General features: G+C 41.6%; 1 protein-coding gene and 1 long non-coding RNA gene across 5 annotated transcripts in view; one reads left to right on the plus strand and one right to left on the minus strand.

The window, feature by feature from the left end:
- LOC129761119 (uncharacterized) overlaps positions 1–13968 on the minus strand; it is a 78266-nt gene extending 64298 nt beyond the window's left edge. For all 3 annotated transcript variants that reach the window (XR_008740434.1, XM_055758828.1, XM_055758835.1), the window contains exons 1-3: positions 13812–13968; positions 11261–11786; positions 10749–11126 (exon numbers count right to left, since the gene is read on the minus strand). Coding sequence is in view for 2 of the 3 variants with exons in the window: in XM_055758828.1 (XP_055614803.1) it covers positions 10749–11126; positions 11261–11684 (802 nt within the window). In the remaining variant the exon portion in view is untranslated. The remainder of the gene's footprint in view (positions 1–10748; positions 11127–11260; positions 11787–13811) is intronic.
- A 3260-nt stretch (positions 13969–17228) lies between these two features.
- LOC129762377 (uncharacterized) lies at positions 17229–19130 on the plus strand. Of its 2 annotated transcripts, none has more exons than XR_008740606.1 (5): positions 17229–17514; positions 17572–18313; positions 18365–18515; positions 18571–18740; positions 18801–19130. It is a non-coding gene; the product is annotated as an uncharacterized LOC129762377 (long non-coding RNA). The 2 variants fall into 2 exon arrangements; XR_008740605.1 differs by having other exon boundaries at positions 18365–18511.
- The last annotated feature ends 1251 nt before the right edge of the window (positions 19131–20381 follow it).

A 20381-nucleotide genomic window follows, 5' to 3' on the forward strand; every position in this document is an offset into this window, starting at 1 on the left:
CGGAGCATCCATTTTTGCCGTTCTTCACCTTCCGGTCGATGGTTAGGTTCTCGAAGTATCGTTTTAGTACTCTGCTGACCGTGGATTGGACGATTCCCAGCATCTTACCGATGTCCCGATGTGACAACTCCGGATTCTCGAAATGAGTGTACAGAATTAATTCACGACGCTCTTTTTCGTTCGACGACATTTTTCCAAATTTACGAAAAATTGACAGTGAAGCATGGCCAACGTGAGCTATACACTCTTATCTGATTATAAGCGAAAGCTGAAGATATAATTCCTAAAAATTAAATTTCTACAGCGTTTTTTCCGTGATGCAATTTGATGTGACACACCCTTTATACTAAGCTTACACTTAGTTCAATAAAAATACAATAATGAATCAGATCACACTTTTTCTGAACGCATTTTAATGCATAATGCACTTGTTACGAATCAAAACGGTGGACCTATGAATAACAAAAAACAGTACTTAGTAAAAACAAAAGTTATCACCTTCTTGTATTGCGCCACTGTGTAGATATAAAGAACATTGTACTGTAGGTTCAAACAGAATGATAAAAGGCGTAAGATCTGAAACTAATTACTTTTGTGATACATTCGAGAACCAACATGTTAGTGACTGTTTCGAAAGATATCACACGAAGGAGAATTAGAATATATTATTTCTATATAAAAACAACACATTAAACACATTATTTAGTAAATATTTATCAAAAGTTTACAATGGAAAAAATAAATCTTGTTTATCTCTCATATTACAAGTTATGTAAAACTGCTCTTTCAGGTGAAAATAATTCCAACGAGTACGACATCAATGTCTAAATTCAACATGACCGTGCTCCCGTGGCTGTGTGGTTAGCGTCAAACCTTACATGCCAGGGGTTCAGGTTCGATTCCCGTTCTGGTCGGGGGAATTTGTGGCCGAAAACATTTCCTCCGTCCACGGCTCCACCCTCTCTCTCTCTCTCTCCCTATCTCTCTCTCTCTCTCTCTCTCTCTCTCTCGCTCCCTATCTCTCTCTCTCTCTCTCTCTCTCTCTCTCTCTCCCTATCTCTCTCTCTCTCTCTCTCTCTCTCTCTCTCTCTCTCTCTCCCTATCTCTCTCTCTCCCTATCTCTCTCTCTCTCCCTATCTCTCTCTCTCTCTCTCTCTCTCTCTCTCTCTTTTTTTTTATATAGAGGTGAAAAACGCTCTTCCAGACTTATCTGGGAAGGGATAACTCAGACGTCGAGTGGGGATCGCACCCGCACCCACAAAAACCAAGCCCTCTACTTGTAGCCTCATTCCCCCCGGGACCACATCTAGGCGACTACTTCAGGGGGCGGCTGTGCTCATGCAATTCACGAGTTTTTAACGCAAACTAGCGTTGATCCTTCCCTTTTTACGTGGGACTAAGTCTAACCGGAGTATATGGGGGGTAAAATGAAAACCTAAACACAGAACATGCAGGAAAAAAAGAAAGATTCCAAGTGCTCGAACATTTCTTACTAGATCGGAATGATGTTTGCATCAATTGATACGCAATATTTCTACGCTTCTATCACAATGTTATAAAAAAAATAAAATGTTAGTTTTCATTAGATAAACACTTGAATAACTGTGAAATATCAAACGTTATCTAAACGCCCTTAGTGCCTAGTTTTGATTGGCCCGATTTACGGTTTCCCGAACACAGGCTTCAAAATCAATGTACCTGTGGGAATACGCTTAGCAAATATACATGCAAGTAGGGGTATTTTTGTTCCAATCAAGCTGTGTTTCCCTAACACGTACTTCAAAATCAATGTGCCTGGTGGAATCCGCTTTGCAAATACATGAAAGTTGGGGGTATATTTGTTCCGACTGAAATATGTTTGTCTAACACAGACTTCAAAACCTAGATGTCATCATACCAAACGTAAAAGGACTGTCATTAAATTCACTTGTAACGTAGAACATAATCTATTCAAATGCATGAATTGACCTCACATGGCATTATACAATATTTTCATTCACAAAGCAAATATATTGAATTCAATTGAATTCGGAAATTGTTTTATTCAATCAAGAATTAAATAAATACAAACAAATGATAGCCATGCTAAAGTAATCCCACGTCAACCTTGCGGTTATATCATAGATATAACCCTCCCATATTTTTTTCTCTATATTCTTATTCACCATTCGTTGCTCTCCACTGCGCTTATGACCATTTTGCAGGCATCCATTTACCCGTCGAGACGTGCACCGATTAGGAAGCGCCCTCCAACTTTACGCGCGCCCCGTCACAGTCACCCTCGCAGGATTTCTCTTCCCAATAGAGCGGCGATTAGGTTGTGCCCTCCAACATGACGCGTACTCCGTCACAGCAACTCTCGTGAGGTACACACCGATTTGGTGACGCCTTCCTAGGCACTCGCTTCGTCGAAGTCCTCGCAGTATTCTTCTTTCCAATCCACCATGAGGCATTGACAGCAATTTGTCAATCCTTCCCGCTAGCTTCCGCTTACCCGTCGAGACGTGTACCGATTAGGAATTGCCCTCCAACTTGACGTGCAACCCGTCACAGCCACTCTCGCGGGATTTCTCACCTGTCGAGACGTGAACCGATTAGGAAGCGCCCTCCAACGTAACGCGTGCCCCGTCACAGTCACCCTCGCAGGATTTCTCTTCCGAGCGGAGCGCCGATTAGGTAATGCCCTCCAACATAACGCGCACTCCGTCACGGCCGCTCTCGTGGGGTACTCCGGTGCTTCAGATCTCGCTGTGGTTCATCTTTTATAGTCAGGCGTTATCCGCACGCTGGTCGGTCCTCCACTTCCGCTGTAGCTCGGACATGATGTGGACGATCACACTGTTCACTGCGTTCCAGGTGCCCTCGTCACGACACATTTCCTCTACGATGTTCCCAGCATGAAGGGTAGGCAGCCCCTCGCACCTTGTGGTGAATCTTGGACATACAAATACTACGTGTTCCGGTGTTTCCTCCACATCTCCACACTCCGAACAAAGAGGCGATCTTGCATGTCCAAACCGGTGCAGAGATACTGCCTGAAGCAGCCATGACCAGACAAAAACTGCGTTAGGAGAAAATTCACCTCTCCATGTTTCCTGTTTACCCAGCCCATTAGTGTCGGTATGAGCCTGTGCGCCCATCTGCCGTTTTGAGCCGCACTCCACTCTTGCTGCCACCTAGCCATCGACTCTGCCCTCATTAGCTTCCGGATTCCTCTGGTTCCCCTCCTCATATAGCACTCGCTGTCTTCCGCCAAGATGATGTTGATAGGGACCAACCTGGCTATGACGCAGACCGCTTCTGTTGATATGGTTCTGTACGCACTCGCGACTCGCATCGCCATGAGCCGGTACGTACTATTCAGTCTCCTCGTGTTCCTCTGAGTTTCTAACGCCGCGATCCAGGCTGGACCACCGTATCGTAATGTCGATGAGGAGACACTAGCCAAAAGGTGCCTCTTGCTGCTGCTTGGGCCAAAGTTGTTGGGCATGATTCGTGTCAGTGCATTGATTGCCTTCGTTGCTTTTTTACAAGCGTAGTCGACGTGACTGTTGAAGTTCAGTCGATCGTCGATCTGCACCCCCAGGTATTTTAGGTCTCGCTTCGAGGTTATCGAGTGCTCTCCAATTGTGATTTCTGCACGTTGCACCGCCCTGCGGTTGCTGACAATCAGCATTTCCGTCTTGTGGTGGGCTATCTGCAGTTTCACACTTTGCATCCACCTTCCGATCATGTCTATCGACTCGGTCGCGAGCATTTCGACCCGTTCCAAGGATTCTCCAGTCACGAGAATAACGATGTCATCCGCGAAGCCAATGATCTCCACACCTCTGGGCAGATTCAGTTTTAGAACGCCATCGTACATACTGTTCCAGAGCGATGGACCCAGGATAGAGCCCTGCGGAACTCCAGCCGTAGTTTTAATCTGCGCCTGGAACGTGTTTGTCTCGTACACCAGCACACGGTTCTCGAAGTAGCCTCTCAGTATTCTACACAGGTAGTCTGGGACTCTCATCGTGTGGAGCGCAGTCGCGATGGCCTCCCAGCTGGCGCTATTGAACGCGTTCTTAACGTCGATCGATATCACTGCGCAGTATCGATTTCCTCTGAGTTTCTGTTTGGATGCTCTGTTTGCTCTTTCGACCACTATGCGAATGGCATCTACCGTGGATCTCCCTTTCCGAAATCCGAATTGACTATCGGACAGTCCAGAACTCCCTCCGAGCATTCCGTCAGCCTATTGAGGATGATTCTCTCCAAAAGTTTCCCCAGAGTGTCCAACAGGCATATGGGTCTATACGATGCTGGATCACCCGGCGTCTTCCCTGGTTTGGGCAGTAGTACTAGCTTTTGTACCTTCCATCGATCCGGAAAGTAGCATTCGTCTAGACACTTCTGCATTGCTGTCCTGAACATATCAGGGAATGCTAGGACTGCCGCTTCTAAAGCTACATTGAGGATTCCATCTGGGCCAGGCGCTTTCAGCGTTTTGAGGCGTTTCATAGCTGCAACTAGCTCGTCGTTCGATACCTCTCTGCGTTCGATGTTATCCTCATCCTCTCCATATGACGTGGGTGGCCAGGTCGTTGGGTCGTGCTGCGGAAATAACGATAATTTTTAATTTTTCGGAACACATTTCGGAGGGTGTCGTTGGGCCCCTGAACTTCGCCATCACCACTCGGTAGGCATTGCCCCATGGATTGACGTCCACGTCCCGACATAACTCCCTGAAGCAATTAGATTTACTCCGCTTGATCGCCCGTTTAAGAGTGGATCTAGCCTCTCTAAATTCCACTCTCCGCTCTTCTCTGGTGTCTATGCTTGACCGTTGGAAGCGTCTTCTGGCGCTGAGACAGTTGGCCCGAAGCACGCCAAGTGTCTCACTCCACCAGTAGGCTGGAGGTCGCTTATACCTGGGTTCACTTTTTCTTGGCATTGTTATATGGCATGCTTTGGCTAGCGTTTCCGTCAGTTCATCCGTGTTCATGTTCAAGACGCCGCTCTCCACGCGTAGTGCTTCGATGAAAAGATCCTTGTCAAAGGTTTTTGTCTTCCACCTGCGTGGGCATGTCCTAGTTATCCGTTCTGTCACGGAGTGTTGTTGGCCAATGGTATAACGGATGGCTTGATGATCACTGTGGGTGTATCCTTCGCATACCCTCCATCTCATTTTTGTCATTAACGACGGACTGCAGAAAGTCAAGTCGATGATGGACTCTCGGCCATCTCGGCGGAAGGTACTAGTGGTACCCTCGTTGCACGTTGCACTCGTTGTAACATCCAGCTTGGCCAGAGCTTCTAGTAAGCAAGTCCCTCTCGCGTTGGTGCATCTGCTTCCCCAATCTACTGCCCAAGCATTGAAATCCCCTCCTATAACGACTGATTTTCGTTCGGCGAGCTCCTCGGTGAGGACATCCAGCATATAGTGGAACTGGTCCATCGTCCATCTGGGAGGTGCGTAGCAACTGCAGATGAAAATTCCGTTGATCTTTGTGATCACGTTGTTTTCTCGAGCCAAGACCAAGGTTGTAATCGGTCTCCATAACTCAGAACTCGTTTAGTAATGGCAAATTTTGGGATGCGGGACTACTAAAAAAACAATACAAGATTCAATCGAGCACGTTTATTCAATGGCTAAAATGCGGTCACTGTCAATCTCTGCTCACTGTCCAGCTTTACCATATAATTACCATCAATGATGTTATCAAGTCTGTTCCAGACATGTTTTTTGAAGATTTGGTTTGAAATGATTCAATCTGCGTGCTCTGGAATTACACATGAATTGCAGTGATAGTTTGAGTTTATTTTCCCCGCTCAGGTCATGGGATTTTACACTAAGAACATTTATTTGGCTTATTCTGGTACACGCACAATTGATTCTTCGCGCTTATTCACGTTCATCGCTCAAGAACACAATCAATTCGTGCATTTGGCATTAGGGTATCAAACCAAGTACGAATCAAAATCATAACTCAAATTAAAAAAAATGTGGATTATATCTTTGATAGATTGACGTGGGACTACCGTTGGCTTAGTAAGCATTTGTATTGTATTGATTAAATGATCGATTGAATTCAATTGAATTCAACATATTTGCTTTGCAAGTAAAAAGTTTGAACCATGTAAGACCAATTCATGCATTTTGATGAACGTCCTTTCACGTCCTTGCCTAGGGCTATCAAAATATGTGAACGGAAGAATGGTCAAACGTTCATTGTATTTTACATTCCCTTGGAAATTGTTGCATCTCTCTTGTTTACGTATTTCTTGAATAGCGAAAGTTCATTCACCTCTAGTATCTGAAATGACGATTTTCCCAGGCTTCTCAGTTTAGAAGTACGTTTGAGAGAAACATATTCCGGTCAGCACAAAGCCAAGCGAGCATCTATTTGCAATGCGGATTTCCCCAGGCATCTTGTTTTGAAATCCGCCTTAGGGAAACACATTTTGGTGGGAACAAAAATAACTACTTGCATGTATTTGCAAAGCGGATTCCCCCAGGCACACTGATTTTGAAGTTCATATTACAATACAGCTCGGTGGGGACAAAAATACCCCCTACTTGCGGATTCTTACAGGTACATTAATTCGAAGTCTGTGTTGGGGAAACCGTAAATCGGGACAATCATAACTTGACAGATGGGGCGTTTGAATAACTCTCTACAAATCGTACGTGCTCCGTGTCCAGACGAACTTGCGTAGGAACCCAAGAAGTTTCTGGAATTTTGTCAATTCCAAGCGGAAAAGTGCAGATATCCCGTCTAAGGTGTTCTTGGGCGATCGGGAGTCGTCTTCTGTTCCTGAAACGTGTGATTTGTTTTCAAAACACTTTGCTTCAGTATTTGTAGCTGATGTAGCTACCCCATCCGAAGCCGAGAGGGCTGCAGCTAAGGTTCCGGAGGGTTTAACAGACTTGCGGTCATTCGCTGTTACTCCACAGATGGTTGAGAAGGGTGTAAAAAAGTTGAAACGTTCAACAGTTCCTGGCCCAGATGGCATTCCAGCAATAGTTTTTTTTGCCGCTGTGCTACAGCTTTGGCTTTACCACTCTCCCGTATTTACACAGCTTCGCTGGATCAAGGGATTTTTCCTGACGTGTGGAAGCACTCCTTTATGTTTCCAGTATTCAAAAAGGAAGACAATTGTATCGTGACAAACTATCGTGGCATAACCAGCTTATCTGTTGCATCTAAGCTATTTGAGCTGATCGTAAACGAAGTTGTCTTCTTCGAAGTCAGGAGCTATATCTCACCAGTACAACATGGTTTTATGCCAGGACGCTCGGTTATTTCTAGGGACTTTACTGATCCCTACTGCCTGAAGTCGCTTTACTGCTCTCTTGTTCGGCCAATTCTTGAAACTGCATCTGTAGTATGGAACCCTTACCAGCACATGTGGAGCAATAGGATTGAACGAGTTCAGAAATGCTTCATCCGTAGAGCGCTCAGGCATCTGCCTTGGCGTGATCCGTGGAATCTACCGCCATATACAGCTACATGTCGATTGCTGAATCTAGATACGCTTGAGCGACGGAAACGTATACAACAAGCCACATTCGTTGCAAAACTACTTTGTGGTGAAATTGATGCACCTAACTTGCTCCAGATGGTGAACTTTCGCGCTCCCAGTCGCATCCTACGATCCTCGTATTTGCTGCAACCGCTCCCGCATCGTTCATCGTTTGGTCATCATGAGCCGATTACGGGAATGATAAGGACATTTTCGTTAGTAGAAGAGTTTTTCGATTTTGAACAGACGTCACTACGCTTCAGAAACAGGATAGAGAATTCAGATGTGCTTAATGTTATGTTTTAATGTGTGTGTTTTTTTTTTGACTATAATTATTTTACTTCATTAAGACGATGCTGTCGGGTGAACTTTAATTTAAACAAATAAACAAATGGATTCCCGAGCGGTACTCGCTTACATACCGATTGGTGTGATTTCAATGACCTGTTTTGAAAGCAATTTTAGGGCTATTGAAACAGTTTTTTGGATCAAAAAGACGGGTGGGTAATGTCTGGGCCATAACCGGAGTGACGTAGGACTATACAAAGGGGACAGCTTTTGTTAAATATATATTTTAAATATATTGTTTTATTTTCTTCTCCTACGTGAATACCTACCTATCTACCTGAAAAATGGATTAGTTTACTGTTTACTCTTTATGAACATGTTGATGGTTCTGGAAAGAACCTTTGGTGTTGTGTTTTTGTTATCACTCGATATCCCCATCTTGTTCGGTTAAACCTTCCTGTTTAGCTATTGCGTTTGCCACTCGCCACAGCTTTCACAGTAGGAAAATTTCTTCCCATCCAGCTTGTGACATGTTGTTCAGTAAATTACATTTAATGCGACGTGCCGGAGAAACACTCAGTGTCGCATTGGAGGCGATTTTAACCTGTAATTGAACATTTCCGATGACAGTGGTACAGTGTAGACTTTCAATGTGGGGTCATAATTTGGACCCCGAACTCTATGTTTACAAAAATGTCGCATTACAGATCCATCCAATTAGCTAAAAGTCGAGCTAAATATAAATTACTGTACTTTCAATCTAGAAGCAATTTAAGAATTGGTGAAAATTGAATAATCGGGGAAGTCCCCAACCATCAATAAGCTCAGCACAACTGCCGAATTCTCATACTCATCATATCCTGGCAAACAAATTATGAAAAAATCAATTTGTGTTTTATTATTATTTTGGATACTGTTTTAGAAAGCATTAAACTGTATTTCGTTAACTCTTTTTTGAAAGGTTTAATGGCCCTGAAAAGCGCCTTGTTTTATGGAATGGTTCCAATTTAGAAAACTTAGTACTTGTGGTTTTGAAAAAAACCATTTCGAACGCCCTCGATGCCGCCTTGTTCTGGATTTGCCACCAAAGCAGATTGCATAAAGAACAAACTTTTTTCTCATGCTACCCGCTGTCGTTTTGCGATTTTGCCACGTTTGCCACTCGCCACTCGCTGCAACTGCCTGTTGTTGTCTTGATGTTCACCGAACCGAATGTGGTCTGAATGTGGGTTTTCTTATCGTCGCGAGCAGCTTTTCCACTTCGGTGGCCGAAACTATATAACGCCGGCTAGGTGGACTGATGCACTGGTACTAACGCGCTCGGCCTAGCTACCCTTGCGGGGAACTCCAGACTAACACGGTTCGAGCGGGATTTTGCCTTTCCCTTCACTTTTCCTCCTTTGCCATAACCAACCATGGCTGCTTGTGTTGGTTGATTGATGTGATGTGATGCGAAACGATGTGGTGTACGGTTTGGATGAGAATGATCGTTACGGCAGCGGAGCGGGGATTTTTAAGCTGACTGGCTGGTTCGAGAATTACGCATGTGTGAGACTGCGACCAATGTTTCGTTCATATTTTTTCTTTTTCCTTTCCAATCGTGCTTCGTTGTATTTCGCTGCTGCGCTGGTTGACCGTTTTGGTCGGTACGATTTGAGGAGCACAAAATGGACCAATCAAAAATGGGCACATAGTGCATTTGGACAATGCTTGATATTTCACAATTATTTAATTATTTATCTCAAGAAAACTGAAATGTTATTCATTATGATAGATGCGTAGATATATTTCCTATCAATTGATGCAAAAACCTTTGCGATCTATTGAGAAATGCTCGAGTTATAAGCGTTCCAAATCTTGCATTTTTTCCTACTTGTTCAGTGCCTAGATTTTCATTTCACCCCCTATATCTTCCGGTTAGACGTAGTCCTACGTCAAAAGTAACAAGCATATAACGTGTAGACATTTTATTCATTAAATGAAGTGCTTATCATACCATTTCGTTCAGTTGTTTACGAGCTATAAATGCTCAAAATCTCGTTCTCCGGCGTAACGCTTTCGTTTTCAAAACTTTGACTTACACTCCAGTATAGAAATGAAAGACGTAGTCCTACGTCAAAAATAATGTGGTTATGTCATTTTGTATTGACTCTGATGATCAAACGATTCAGGATGACCAGGATGGCCAGTGACTAAATTTTCAGACTAGCTCATCATCGCCCAATATATAAATCTAATGATACATACACGTGAACATAAAATTCTATCAAGCCATTTTTGTCATACATTCGGGGCCAACGAGGAGCAACGTTTTACGTCACTGAATACGAAACGATGTAACAAACAATCAAAATGAGACCGGCTTTCAGATTAATGAACACACAAATAGTATTGATTTCGATCCAATTCATTTCAATTTAAATCTGGGGTTCTCAAAGTGATCGATCGACCCTCTACTGATTTTGGTGGTCGACCAGGTCTAAAAATCGACGGTGGTTAGCCTAATTTCTTATTTGACACTTTCAAGATACTGTATATGTTGTGTTACGCGAACCAACTTCTCATAAGAATGAGTTATATTTTAGTAGAAAGTATTATTGTTGTAAACTGTAGTAATAATTATTAGTTATACTTCATATTTACTAAATCGTTTGTCTATTTATTTGAGAAAATGATGTCAAGTTTACTCACTTGACCAACCGAAATTGGTAAGTATTATGTATGACAAGATAAAGCTATTTTTTAAAGAAATTTTGTTATGGGGGAGTCGATGGTATCACTTCATTCTGGAGAAGGGATTTCTTGCCCAAAATAGTATTCCTGCTCTAGAATAATCCTTCTTTGTATAATGGTGGAAATACAAATCCAAAAAAGGGTTAAACCATATTTTTGATTTTAAATTCAACATATTTATAGACTTATCGATAGGAAACGTTAGATAAAGCCCTTACCTGTCATTGGTAATGGTGGCAGCTTACGTGTTGGAACAGGAAGTTTTTTATAATAATCATTTATACATTTCGATTTCGCATTACAGCTATTTTGCATAGTATGGCCTTCAAGTATTGTTTTTTTACACCTCAAATATTGATGTTGTTTGCTTATGCGAAAGATGTTGCACAACTTCTGTTTGAAATTGAAGGAAAAGTTGTTTTTCTTGCTATTACATTCACTGCATTTGTTGAATATTGTAGACTTGATCTGCTCATTTTCGAGATCTATTGCCGTTCCTTGTTTTCTCCCATCTGTTGAGGGATATTTGCTCTCAGCATTCCGCAATGGAGATGTTTGCCTTCTCTTCAAATTGAGCTCATTTTTGTGGCAGGTTCCTGGTTGAAACGGAATAACTAATTAGTAACAGAGTTAAAATGATTCAATTTTGGTGCTCGTTCTGTATTTCACAACTTTTATTAGCTGATTCCTATTCTATTTTGTAGCAATACAATCAAGCACCATATTATACCTTTTCTGTTCATTTTTTTCTTATGTAGTACTGAATCAATATTGTATTGATTGGTAATGAAGTCTATGGGAACTGAATATATATCAGAATCAAGGGGAACGTTATAAAAATCTAATATTTTGTTGTCGTCCAGAGTGTCGTGTGACATTGCTTGAGTAATGAACATTGAATCATCGACTATCTTGGCTGCTGAATCGTTCAACGAATTATGCGAGCTTGATAGACGTTTGTGCAACGAATTTCTCTGCATTGTGGTCATATTGTTCTTTGTAGATACATTCCACATCAACTGTTGGGAACCTTTTCCCACACTCCAAGAAGTGTTGACTGTGCATTCTCTCTCATTCGAAAACTGTGGATCATTCTTGCTGATATACTTCTTTCCAGTATTTTTGGAATCGTTTCGATTTTTCTCGTTATTCATTTTTTTTCCCTTTTCATGAAAGAAAATGGCAGCGCAAGTTTATGCAGATGTTCATTGTCTTGATTTGAGATATCCTTAAGTAAGTGGCTGAAGAGCTCGCAACTGTAAAAAAATGAATGGCAATTAAATCTTGTTCAATAACTGAAATATGATCGTTCTGTTAACATTAGATCTTGGCTTGTCCTAGTTCTAGAAAGATTGATATAAGTGTCAATCTTCTTCTTTCTTTGTTTTTAAGAGGCTTTAAACTTTGCAGTTCATTCGCCTCTACAGTGTCAATCATCAAATACAGACAATTTAGTACGCGGAACAAAAGGAAAAACAACAGAACATTCAAGCCGTTGTTGGATTTTTATAGTTATAAAAAAAGAACGAATATGCAAGCCGTTTGCATATTCATTTAATATGATTTGAAACACACCATTTAAGCTGAGTCATAGGACTAGAAGAATACTAAAGATAAATTCAGTCTGTAGTCTACATAATTTAGATTCGCTTGGCGATATATATCAACAATAGTGACCCTGAAATTCTATAATTCTATTGTGACACGTTTCTCTTTAATAACTATCATTACAAACAATACCAAACCATATAAAACAAACATTCATTGTAAGCGTGTAGTTCTAGTTGTATTCATTGTATCGAGTCATACTATAGCTTGTTGGAAATGTATTTTTGCGCGCTATAATATAGTCCTTGACAGTCTTTTGTTTGGTTAAGTCGTTCGTGAGTTATAGTGTCGCAAATATGGAGCAAAATAAAGAGAAAATCCGACATATTTTACAGTACTACTATGCCAAAGGCAAAAATGCATCTCAAGCTGCCAATAAAATTTGTGCAGTTTATGGACCCGGACCCGATACGTTCGTGAGTTATAGTGTCGAAAAAATGGAGCAAAATAAAGAGAAAATCCGATATATTTTACAGTACTACTATGACAAAGGCAAAAATGCATCTCAAGCTGCCAATAAAATTTGTGCGGTTTATGGACCCGATACAGTTTGCATTTCCACCGCACAACGATGGTTTCAACGTTTTCGTTCTGGTGTAGAGGTCGTCGAAGATGCGCCACGCTCCGGAAGGCCTGTCGTCGAAAATTGCGACAAAATCGCTGAATTAGCCGAGAAAGACCGGCATAGTAGCAGCCGTAGCATCGGCCAAGAGCTGGGGATAAGTCATCAAACCGTTATTAACCATTTGAAGAAGCTTGGATTCACAAAGAAGCTCGATGTATGGGTGCCCCGTCAACGTGTTGACGCAAAAAAACATCTTTGACCGTATCGACGCATGTGAATCGCTGCTAAATCGCAACAAAATCGACCCGTTTCTGAAGCGGATGGTGATTGGCGATGAAAAGTGGGTCACTTACGACAACGTGAAGCGCAAACGGTCGTGGTCGAAGCCCGCTGAAGCGGCTCAGACGGTGGCCAAGCCCTCATTAACGACCAGGAAGGTTCTGCTGTGTTTGGTGGGATTGTCAAGGAATAATCTATTATGAGCTGCTTCCATATGGCCAAACGCTCAATTCGGACCTGTACTGCCAACAACTGAACCGCTTGAAGGTAGCACTCATGAAGAAGAGGCCATCTTTGATAAACAGAGGCCGCATTGTCTTCCATCAGGACAACGCCAGGCCACACACTTCTTTGGTGACGCGCCAGAAGCTCCGGGAGCTCGGATGGGAGGTTCTTTTGCATCCGCCGTATAGTCCGGATATTGCACCAAGTGACTACCACCTGTTATTGTCCATGGCGAACGAGCTAGGTAGTCAGAAGTTAGCCACAAAAGAGGCCTGTGAAAATTGGCTATCCGAGTTTTTTGCCAATAAGGAAGCGAGCTTCTATAACAGGGGTATTATGAAGTTGACGCATATTTGACTTAAAACAGATGATTGTAACTAATTTTATGAACAAATGAAAATTCAAAAAAAAATACCGCAGGACTTTTTTGACAGCCTAATATATATTTTCCAGTAGGAAATTACAATTATTGTTAACAAGGTAATCTGAGAAAATAGTATGGAGATGACAACACATTTTTTTCTTAAAACAAATGGATATAAGCTGCACTAAATCAGTTCTAAGTAGAAACGAACCGCAACGCATTTAAAAACTGTATACTTACTCTTGTGTAGACGAATAAATCAACGATCCGTCCCGATGAAATTTCTTGATTGAAAAAAATTAAGCAACTTTTCACAATGAAATCAACTCAACACAATTTTTCTGCCTCTTGCAGCCTGTCAATTGAAGCAGAAACAGAATAAATATGGGTACGTTATGACGTTATGATGTTATTCATCAAATCTACCCACAATAAGTATCTGAGCGTTATTTTGCCAATATTCTGCAATAAATTATCTTATTTTTCGAAATTGTCAATATGCGATCAAGTTGTACGCAAGGAGCAAAGTACGTAGAATAGACCAAGGTGTGTATATATATACTAAAAATGTGACCGTGTCGTCAATAAGTGTGCGAGGGGAAACGGTATAAATATACAGAGGACGGTGGAAAGGGATATGACTGCAAAACGCGGGAAAAACACTTCCATCACCAACCGACACTTTCAACTTTTCAATGTTCTTATTGCCAACATGCTAAAACGAGAAACGAAGTTCGTGGAGGAGGACGCAAACCTTGGCCCCAGAAAGGACGCGCCATAAAATCGGGCCGGGCGCGCCATAAAATTCCGACAGATGATCCACAATATCTAAAAGATTTGGCTCATGAGCGAGCATGGGGACCGTCAGTTTTGTTCATCGATAGCAGCGATATTATGCCGAGGAATATCACCGCTGGAGCGGATGCAGTCGAACATATGAATCTGATGCCCGTTTATGGACTGAATGCTTAAACACAATGCTTTGGTTCTGACAAGAAGCGCAGCGCAGGAAATTGAAACTAAGCAAACATTTACATCGCAACGATGCGAGGTCACTTAAGACGAAATTCCATGTCGATCGGTAAATCATATTAGCATCATGAAATAAAATCGAGTTTTGTTTGATCCAAATTTACTTTTTAATCATAATGTAACATTAATCAGTTTTTTACCTATGCTAGAGACGTCAAATCACAAATTGCTCGTTTTGGGCGGAATTTGGCAGTCAATGACGGAATGTTGTAAGAGATGATTACTTTTCACCTAACAGTTTATTTCGCACTCTCCATCTAAGCTCAAAATGGTTGTTTTCTCCTGGTAGACGATCTTTGAACCGTTCCCATTCTTTTTTATATGCATGATACAGTACAACAGGGTCATTTTCCGACAACTCATCGCGCTTGTGCTTCTTGTCGGGATCGACTTTGTTCACAGTCGTTAATATTGTCGATCCAATGTGGTTGGTCGATTACTGACACATTTTATTCGGAGCGGATTCCTATTTCTTCGACGGCTTTTTACTTTTTCCGCATTATTTCTGATTCTCCTTATCGGCACTGCTCCCCCGTGGATGCTCAGTTTTCGCCTCATTGTCTGGCTCCGATCCTACAGCCATTTCCAATGGAGCAGCGGAATGTGCCTTTGCAATACCTTTCCTTGCGCGCTTCGCATCGAAGCTAATAGTAGTGAGAGTGTGCAATCGCTGGAATGTGTTCTTTGAATGCGCTACTTGTTTCAGCGCTTGAGCTGAAACATAAAATAAGACAGAGTATATTACAAACCTAGCTTTAACCGTAAAAGACTTAGGACGCAAACCTTGGCCCCAGAAAGGACTTGGCCGGGCGCGGCATGGTTCGATTCGTTCTCTTCTGTTCTGTGGGGGTGGAATTGCTCACGGACGATACGATGCCGAAGAATATCACCGCTGGGGAGAGATCACTTATGATGAAATTCCATGTCGATCGGTAAATCATTAGTATCATGAAATAAAATCGAGTTTTGTTTGATTCAAATTTACTTTATAGTTTGTTTCGCACTTTCCATCTAAGCTCTGAATTGTTGTTTTCTCCTGATAGACGATCGTTGAACCGTTTCCATTATATTTTTTTCTGCATGATACAGTGCAACAGGGACATTTTTCCAACAACCGATCGCGCTTGTGCTTCTTGTCCCTGTGAACAAAGTCGTAAATATTGTCAACCCAATGTGTTTGGTCGATTACTTACACATTTTCTTCGGAGTAGGTTCCTATTACTTCGAAAGTAAAATCCTGCGTTAATGCTGATTCTCCTTATCGGCACTGCTCCCCCGTGACTGCTCAGTTTTCGCCTCATTGTCTGGTTCCGATCCTATTTCCGATGGAGCAGCGGAAGGTGCCTTTGCAATACCTTCCTTTGCGTGCTTCGCATCGTAGCTAACAGTAGTGAGAGTGTGCAATTGCTGGAATGTGTTCATTGAATGCGCCACTTGTTTCAGCGCTTGAGCTGAAACATAAAATAAGAGTATATTACAAACCTGGTTTTAATCGTAAAATACTTACCTTTCAACTTTTCAATGCTCTTATTGACACATTTCCAGTCATTTTAACATCACAACTTTGCTATATCCATCAACACTCTCTTCCTGCAGAAATTCAGAATAACCAAAACAATTCCACACACAGAGAGCAAAAAAAATATTGCAAAATATTGCAAATAGTTTACAAACACAGCAGAAAAAATCCATGATGACTGATAGGCCTTTTTCATAAGTCGCGCTACCGTATTGTATTTATCGTGGAATAGACGCGAGATGAAAAATAGAAGGTGGGAAGATTCACTTGGTTGTGGTCAAGGCGCCTCTATATATACCAGGTGAAACAATCATATGAAATGCACTTTCAGCCATATTGGAATTGCTGTCGGTATTGTTTACAAATAGCATGAGAACGCTGCCGGCGGCTCTCTACAAACTGCTGCGACGCTTATTCGAACGATGCCTACTTTGTTCGGCTTTCGCGAATTTATGTGAGAAAGACGGGATGATTTTGTAGAATTTCATTCTCATCCAGTTCATCCACTACTCTCGCATGTGAAAATGCAAAAATGTCGTATCCTAGCAATAACAAAACAAACAACCCCCGCTCCACAAACCGTAATAGCCTTCTCATTAAAGTGATGATGTTGCTTCACCTGTTATACATTTATACAAGCGCCTTGGTTGTGGTTTTGGTTGTGTTAAACTTTGATTGTTTAGTAGCCGGGAAGATAGGAAGTTCACATACCAGGCATAACAGTCAGTTACTCAAATGGTACAAAAATGAATGTGTCAACGAATAACGTTGAAAGAGGATATACAGAAAACAATTACATATTTCCAAAGAATATTTTTCGCATTACTTTCATCACATAGAAAATAAACCGAACTCGTCACGAACCAAAATGTTTCTTTTTTTTATTTCTTCTTATATCAAAATAAGTATTCTAATGTTTACTATCACCCTTATTCTCATTTACGGCCGTATCCGTATATTGATTTGTCGGATACGATACGTCGTCAAAGAAAAAGCTATCCTCATTTAGGGCCGTATTTCTGTGTACTAGATTTGTTTGGTAAACTGTTTTATCGACATCCATGAGAGATGTTTTTTTTATTTTTTCACTTCTGTTTTGTTTTCATTTGAGATTCCTACATTGTGTACAGTTTTTGTCGGGAAAAACGGAAATTCCCGGTTTTCTGAGTGATCCGCAGACATTTTACTGTGCGAATTTGATTATGACCAAGTTATTCGGGTTAATTCATAACGATTGATCCAATGTGACAACAAATCGATGATATGTGAATGGAATCCGCCGGATGATAAATGCATTAGTGTAGTCGCGTGAAATTCATGTCAGCTTGCGTGTGTAACTGCATGTGACATTTATTATATCAAAATTGAAGCAGGCAAGTCGGAGCACTAGAGGTATGAAACGGCCAATTGCACATGTTCACAATAATAACATTCTTTTCCCTCCCTCAGCACTGTCACATTCACCCTTGAACGAAAGCTCCAGCCGTTCGGAACCATTCGGCAGCGGTTTTCTCGAATGTCAACCTGAAGGAAGTAAATCATATGTGCTCACTTAATGCCGGAACGTATCAGGACAGTTCGGCTCTTGGAACCGAATATTCAGTTATTCTTGGTACAATTAATGAAATTCAAAAGCTGCACATTCGAACGGTACAAATAGGAACAGGAAGCTTCTCAATAGTTTGGTGTTATAACGGTGCGAATGAATCTTCAGGACTCGAGTGGTCTGACTCCTTCGAGACAGAGCACGTGACTCAGACGACAAATGTAACTTACTCGAGCAGCATGGCAATGCTTAAGCCAGGAGCCAGCAGTGCCGAGTTTGGTCAAGAAGTTGAAATTCACAATCTACTTATCATCGATCAGAATACGTTCGAGTTGCACATGCACATCAATTCATGCAAACGAAGTATACTATGTCACTGATTTCGGCGAAGTTGGGTAACGACTCGAATACTTATTGCATCGTCGGCACAGCACTGGTACATCAAGCGGAACCGGAACCCAAAGTAGGAAGGATTATCATCTATCACTACGCGGATGGAGCCCTCACTCAAGTTAGCGAGAAGGGAATCAAGGGCGCGTGCTATTCTCTCATTGAGTTTAACCGTCGTGTATTAGCTAGCATCAATTCAACTGTACGATTGTAACCATTTCATTAACGTGTTGGCATTATATTGTAAAACCAAGGGTAAACAAGATTAATAACTTGGATTCCTCAGAGTAATGGTTTTTTTTACAGGCGACTTCATTTTAGTGGGTGATTTGATGCGATCTGTCACGCTGGAGGTAATTTTGAGGAGATCGCTCGCGACTATTAACCAAATTGGATGACAGTGATTTCCTCGGGCGGATAACAGAACAATTTATTTGTTTGCCTAAAAGATGGGTAAGTAGGATTTCCGTAGCTCTGTTTATAATACGAACAATTTTTGTTTTTATTTGAAGGGCCGCAGCAACGGACGACGAACGATAGCAAGTACCAAAGGTTGCTCAATGCGATCTCGGTGATATGGTCAATGTATTCCGCCACGGTTCGCTCGTGATGCAAAACTTTGGTGAGCGAACGACGGCGACAACGGGTTGTGTGCTTTTTGGCATAGTCAGCGATGCAATTGGTCTGGTCACACAAATACCACCCGATTATTATGAATTATGAATTTCTTCGAATATTACAGGGAAATTTGACTGACACAATCAAATCTGTTGAAAATTGCAGATCGACGTGGATGGAACTAATAAGGAAGCGGCCGTACATGATATAATCAAGATTAACATGGATACATCAGGATGTCCAGTGTTGATCATTATTATTGAATGGATGCTATCAGTTGTTTTCTGGTTGACAAAACGAGAAGTTACAAATTTTTCTAAAAAAGTTGATTAATAAATCAACTCATTCAAAGAAATGTTCGAACTGGCTGCTGGACGAAGATCGTGCAAGGTCATGAATTTCAGCAATGGTCGCGAAAAATAATTTCATGTTTGTAGGGTAATAAAGAAATTTCAGTGAACGTATTGTTTACCACACATTATTTTAATTCGAATAGTCATGAATATTGTATTGGAGGAATATTAAAATATGCTTTTTTTTTTTTATTTAAATCGTTTATTTTTACAGGCTCAGTTACATAGGTTTAAAGGAGCCGAACTCCTTACTGTATTGTTACTAGTATATAAACATTTTTCCTTAATTCTAATGTTAATAATATAGGAAACCGATTACTCGCGGTCGACTCGAGTTTAGAAGGGTGACATATTTTCTTCAGGAAAAGGAGGGGATATGAGGATATATAGACAATGATCACACTCACACTCTCAATCACACTCATCACACTCAATTCTTAAACCTATCTTATATCTAATATGTATTTACATTTCATCTTATTCTTAAGAAGGGATCCGATCTCTCACAAAGGAAAAGGAAAAGGAAAAACTAAGGGTGTAAGGATAATCACACACGAAGATCGATAGCTTTAAGGAATACATATATTTGGGACATGTAATCAAGGTCTAACCGAGCCAACACGTCTCTCACCGGAATCATGGGCTGCCTTCCTCGGGCCCGAAGGGTGACTACTAAATTCGATCTGGCGACAAGATACAGCTCGCACGACCAAACAACGTGCTCGATGTCGTGGTAACCTTGGCCACAAACACAAAGATTGTTGTCGGCAAGATTAATACGAAAGAGTAGCGCATCTAACGAACAGTGATTGGACATGAGTCGGGAGAAGGTGCGAATAAAGTCCCGACTCAAGTCCAGACTTTTGAACCATGGTTTGAGGCTAACCTTAGGGATAATCGAGTGGAGTCACCGGCCCAATTCATCTTCGTTCCATTTGCGTTGCCAGTTAACTATGGTATTTTTGCGGACTAAAGAATAAAATTCATTGAAGGCGATTTGACGCTGATAAATATCGCCTTCAATGGCACCTACCTTTGCTAATGAGTCAGCCCTCTCATTACCCGGAATTGAGCAATGTGAAGGGACCCAGACAAAGGTAATGACATAACAGCGTCTGGATAAAGCACTCAAAATTTCTCGTATTCTCTCAAGGAAGTACGGCGAGTGCTTTTCCGGCCTCACTGAACGGATAGCTTCGACAGAGCTAAGACTATCCGTTACAATGTAATAGTGTTCAACAGGTCGTGAGGCGACGCTGTCCAGCGCCCAGTGTATCGCTGCCAATTCAGCAATATACACTGAGCAAGGATTCTGAAGACTGTGTGAGGTGCTAAAAAATTCGTTGAACACT

Source organism: Toxorhynchites rutilus, chromosome 1 (assembly GCF_029784135.1).
Source record: "Toxorhynchites rutilus septentrionalis strain SRP chromosome 1, ASM2978413v1, whole genome shotgun sequence".
Lineage (NCBI taxonomy): Eukaryota > Metazoa > Arthropoda > Insecta > Diptera > Culicidae > Toxorhynchites > Toxorhynchites rutilus.